Source organism: Chrysochloris asiatica, unplaced genomic scaffold, assembly GCF_000296735.1.
Source record: "Chrysochloris asiatica unplaced genomic scaffold, ChrAsi1.0 scaffold00207, whole genome shotgun sequence".
Lineage (NCBI taxonomy): Eukaryota > Metazoa > Chordata > Mammalia > Afrosoricida > Chrysochloridae > Chrysochloris > Chrysochloris asiatica.
Genome location: NW_006408725.1, coordinates 484352 through 489819, shown reverse-complemented (window position 1 = coordinate 489819; position 5468 = coordinate 484352). Strand labels below are relative to the sequence as shown.

The 5468-nt window shown below is 39.3% G+C and overlaps 1 protein-coding gene across 1 annotated transcript in view; it reads left to right on the top strand.

Moving 5' to 3' along the window:
* ADCY10 (adenylate cyclase 10 (soluble)) overlaps positions 1-5468 on the top strand; it is a 135141-nt gene that overhangs the window by 71526 nt on the left and 58147 nt on the right. Inside the window, exons 18-20 of the mRNA XM_006872618.1 lie at positions 2873-3001; positions 3332-3610; positions 3726-4016. Coding sequence (XP_006872680.1) covers positions 2873-3001; positions 3332-3610; positions 3726-4016 — 699 coding nt within the window. The remainder of the gene's footprint in view (positions 1-2872; positions 3002-3331; positions 3611-3725; positions 4017-5468) is intronic.

The window sequence follows — 5468 nt, the reverse complement described above, 5'->3', positions numbered from 1 at the left end:
CTGTTGTGGAATGTCAGGCCTGAGATGTCTCTGAGGTGCACATTAACCATTTGCAATACTTAGGGTCTCTGAACTATCTCACCGATACCTCAAGTTGAACATATCTGAAGCTTAAAGCACTACCTCTTCCTCTCAACTCATAGTTTCTCTTGTATTTCTCAGATTGATTAATGGTATCACTCAAGTCTGTCTCACTTCTATAGTTATCTTGCCGATCCTCCTTTCTTCAACATTGTTAGTATTTGCTCTTTCCTTGAAGGACCACTTACCCAGTCTTATCAGTCACCGTTTCTTGACATTCTGTTGTCACAGCATCTTATATAGTCTTCTGTCTCCTATTCTATTTCCTATCCTTTATGTTACTTCCAGTGTTACCTTCCTAGGAATAACTGGTTGGATCTCAATTACTACTGTCTTCTCTTCAGAAACCTGTAATAGCTCCCTATTGCCTATGGAAAAGAGTCCAAAATTCACTGTCTGATGTTGAATATCATAATCCACTCTCAAAATATGTCCTCAAATACTTCTCCCACATTAGCACTCCCTACACTGTGTACTTTAGATACACTAGTCTACTCACAGTCTTTTATTTGCTAAGTGCTGTCACTTCTGTGCCTTTGTGCTGATCTCCCTGTATTATCCATTTGAAAAACTCCTTCATGCTGAAGTTCAATTAAAATATTTCCTCCTCCACAAAGGCTTTCTGAATTTACCAAGTCTGAATTAATTGTTGTTTCTTCTCTGTTCCCACAATTCCAGTCATTCTCTCTGGTATTGTAATTGGTTATTTAAATATCTATCTCCATAGATTCTTAAGCTCCTGGAAGGTTGAGAGTATGCCTTATTCATGTTTATGGCCTTCATAGGTTATGGACTATAAAAAGTCTTTAATAAATGTGTACTGTAATGTACAAAATGATGAAAACTTCTTAGATATTTTCAAACATTTTCAGACAATGAGTTCATGGGTATAGGGACTCAGGACTGTAGTCTCAGGGCACACCATGGTCAATTGGCATAACATAGTTTACAAAAACAATGTTCTACGTCCTGCTTGGGTGAGTAGTATCTTGGATTTTGAAAGTTCATGAGTGGCCGTCTAAGGTGAAGCTATTGGTCTCTCCATGTGGAGAGGAAAGAAGAGTGATAAGAACTGAAGAGGCTTGGAATAAAATAGTCCAGTGCTAATGAGAACACCAGTTTCCATGACTCTGAGACAGGAAGAACTAGATGGTGCCCACCTGCCACTATCAATCACCCTGAATGGGATCACATCAGAGGATCCCAGATAAAGTGGGAGAAAACGTGGGACAAAACTCAAAAATATTTTTAAATAATTAAAACAAACAAAACCCAACAGGTTTCCTAATCAGAAAGACACTGGAGGAACCTGATACTGGTCATTGACCACCCTTCAGATCTGGAAAGGAACTCAACCTTGTGGTCCAATTTTCCACCAAGAAGTAGATAGGTATATAGGAGGGACAACAACACTAGCAAGGTATGCTCATTTCAAATCACAAGGGCAACATTTTTCTAAGGACAAAATTGAGAAGGGATGGGAAGGTAGGTGGAATGCAAATAGGAATCACAGGAAGGAAACAGCATAACTTGTTGCACGGAGGGGATTGTGATTGTTGAGATGAAACAGTGATTTGCTGAATATAAAGCTGATGATCTTGTCTGTAAACCTCCACTCAATTCACAGTAGAATTCACGCTAATAAATAAATAAATGTATACTGTATTGATAAGACTCAACAGCAGCTGGTTTCTTGGTATTGATATGAACTTCCTGACACTTACTGTTTGTGCCCACTCACATGGCAGTCTAGCGATCTCACCAGAGATTTGGCCGTGTTCATCTCCATATTTCTACATCACCTATCACAGTGTTTTGCAGTTACCAAGGGTTACACTGGTAGTTAATGACAGGAAGGATAAATAAATATTGCATTTTGGAGTACCAAGAGCCAAAATTAGTAGGCAAATTTATTTTCAAACTGTGATTTTTAATCTCTCTCTGATAATAGTTGTTAGTTGCCATGATGTCAGTTTCAACTCCTGGCATTCCCAGGTACAACAGAACAAAATGCTGCCTGGTCCTGGGATAGTTTCATAATCACAGGTATGCTCGAGTCCATTGGTACGGTCACTATGTATTGTGAGGGTCTTTCAAGCTAAGGGGGGTACATTTTCTACCAATATATTGGACAGTGTTCTGTAGTAACCATTGAGTTTTCATTGACAAAGTCTCAGAAGTAGCTCATCATGCCCTTCTTCTTAGTCTACGTAGTCTGTAAATGCTTTTAAAACCTGTCTACCATGTGTGATCCTACAGCTATTTGAATTCTGATTGCATTCCTTCCAGCATCATAGCAACTTGCAAGTCACCATAGTATTACAAAATGTCAAACCGGAGGTAACTAACTAATAATCCCCATGTCTTAATTAGAGTTCAAAATGTGTTTGTATCTGAATACGGGTGTATAAACATGCACTCATGTAAATGTTATTTATTACATCATGTTGTTGTTGTTGTAAGATGTAATATCCTGATGATCTGACTCTGAATCACATTTTTTGTAAACTGATTGTACCATGGAAGACTTTCAGTCTTATTCTTTATGGAAAAACAAAAAGACAAAACATTTCTTGAGTAAACATATTGTTGATGTTAGGTGCCATTGAGTCGGTTTTGATTCATAGCGATCCTGTATAGGGTTTCCAAGGAGCAGCTCGTTGATTTAAATTGCTGACTTTTTGGTTAGCAGTCCAGTGCTGATCCTACATAGATTTTCATGTTGAAGTTTATGGGAAAATCATACTTTATAAGACAGGGTAATGACTTTCAACTTTTCCTCCTCCTTTAGAGAGTTACACTAAGCCATCAGAGGAATTAAATATACTTATTTCCAATGCTGAGGAGGAAAGTGGAGAAGTCTGCAACATTGCTCGTGGTGTCAGATTGAGAAACTTGTCACCCCCAGCATCATTAAAAGGTAAAGAAAATTTGAGCTGGTATTTATTCCCAGTACCTAGATTTCCCTTTTGTTTCTCTAGGGTAATTATCATAAAAAAGAGAAAGAAAAGGGTTTTGTTGTTATTGTTTTTGCTTCTGCTGGTTTGTTTGTTTGCCAGTGAAATCTTTACGGGAGCAGAAAGCCTCATCTTTCTCCTGCTGAATGGCAGGTAGTTTTGAACTGCTGACCTTGAGGTTAGCAGCTTGATTTGTAACCACTAAGCTACCAGAGTGTTTATATACTCATCTCTAGAAAGCATTTGATAGAGACAGATGATTAGTTATCTCTTGCATGGTTTTCCACCTGCAGAAATTTCTCTGGTCCAGTTGGACAAAATGAGCCTTTCCCACCAAATGTTGGTGAGATGTGCTGCCATTATTGGGCAGACCTTCACTACAGAGTTGTTGTTTGAGATCCTCCCTTGCTGGAACATGAAGATGATGATCAATGCACTGGCAACCCTAGTGGAATCCAACGTCTTTGATTGTTTCCGGAATGGCAAGGAGCTCCTGATGGCTCAGAAACGTCACTGCGGCTCCTTTGAGGTGCATTTTCGCTCCTTGTCTTTGAAGTCCAGTGACGGGATGGGTGAGTAGAGTCTTGGTTACAGGAATATTTAGATCAAAGAATGGATCAATGTTAAGTAGCAGGAGCTGTTTGTTACCTTACTGTCTGGCTGAAAGGTCCTTTCTGATCTCTCTAGCTTTTCATGAAGAGGAGGAGCTTCGAGAACTGGAAAATGAGGTGATTGAGTGCCACATCATTCGATTCTGCAAGCCTATGATGCAGAAAACTGCCTATGAGCTGTGGCTGAAGGACCAGAAGAAAGCCATGCACTTGAAATGTGCCCGTTTTCTAGAAGAAAATGCTCACAAATGTGACCACTGCAGAAGTGGAGACTTCATCCCTTATCACCACTTCACAGTGGACATCCGGCTCAACACATTGGACGTAGATACCATTAAGATGATGACTGAGGCCCATGGGATGAAAAGTAAACTCACTTCTTCCATAACTAACCCTCAGTTGGGAATTGGGAAAGTAGTGTTAGAAGGAATGGTTCTGGATGATGAAGGTCCCTTGGAATTGGGGGGTTGGGTACAGAGAATGATGCCACTTTGGCAACATAGGCCAGTAATTAGTGCAGAGTGGATATGGTAGCCCTCATTGAGTGGAGAGATTTGTAGATAGAAAAAGGAAGTTATGAATTTTGTCATGTGGAAGAGCATTCCTGGACAGCCAGTACAATGGGTTTAAGATAGGAATGTGATCCTTGCACTGTGTGGGTTTATGCATCCTAAAGATTATTTTACCGAATATATTTACATTTATTGAAATGTCCTGAACTTTTAAGGATAGGAGAAAACACAAGAGGTAAGTCTGTCAACCTTGAACTTCTTGGAGTCTTTATTTCCAGATCTTTGAAACCACAGGGTGAAAATGTGGTATCATTGCATGCTTTCTTCTGAGAATCTACAAGGACTCTGTATTTGTTTTTTTCTTTTTCTTTTTGCAATAGGAAACACTTGATAAAATCTTTCCCTTGTTAAATTAAGAAAATTGAAAACTAAAAATACGGCAACAATTGGTAATTGATATGACAAAAAACAAAAGTAGCAGTTTATTTTTACTCATTAATTATTTTTTTCAGCAAACATACATTTATTCAGCAAATACTGAGCACCTATTTATTAAGCTAAGCAGTCATCTAGGCACTGGGTATAGAGTGGTAAAAAGGATAGACGTGTGTCTATCCTCTAAAATTTCAGTTTACTGGAGAATGGCAGACTGACAGCAGATGAACAGAGCCATCAAGGAGCCTTATGGGCTTTGATAAATAGTTTTAATTTTATTCCGTTGTTGGGACATTGAAAAGTTTTGGTGGCCCACTGATTAGAGTGTAGGCTACTAACCAAAGGTCAGCAGTTTGAACCCACCAGTCACATTGGGAAGATATTGATTAGAATTATTATTGGCTGTGTATAAAAAGGTTATTGTTGCTATTGTTGTTGTTAAATGCCATTGAGTCGGTTCTGACCTATAGCAACCCTGAACAGGGTTTCCAAGGCTATAAATCTTTATGGGAGCAGAAAGTTTCATCTTTCTTCCACGGAGCAGCTGGTAGTTTTGAACTGTTAACCCTGTGGTTCACAGTCCAATTCATAACCACTATGCTACCAGAGCTCCTTGTTGCTATTGTTAGTTGCTGTTAAGTCAGTCCCTGACACATGATGACTACATGTGTTATAGAACAGAACTGCTCCATAGTATTTTCTTATCTGTAGACTTTGTTGTTGTTGTTGTTAGGTGGCATAGAGTCAGTACAGACTCATAGCAACCTTACACACAGCAGACCGAAACACTGCCTGATCCTGGGCCAATCTCACTATTGTTGCCACACTTGAACCCATTGATGCTGCCCCTTGGCCAATCCACCTCGCAGGGG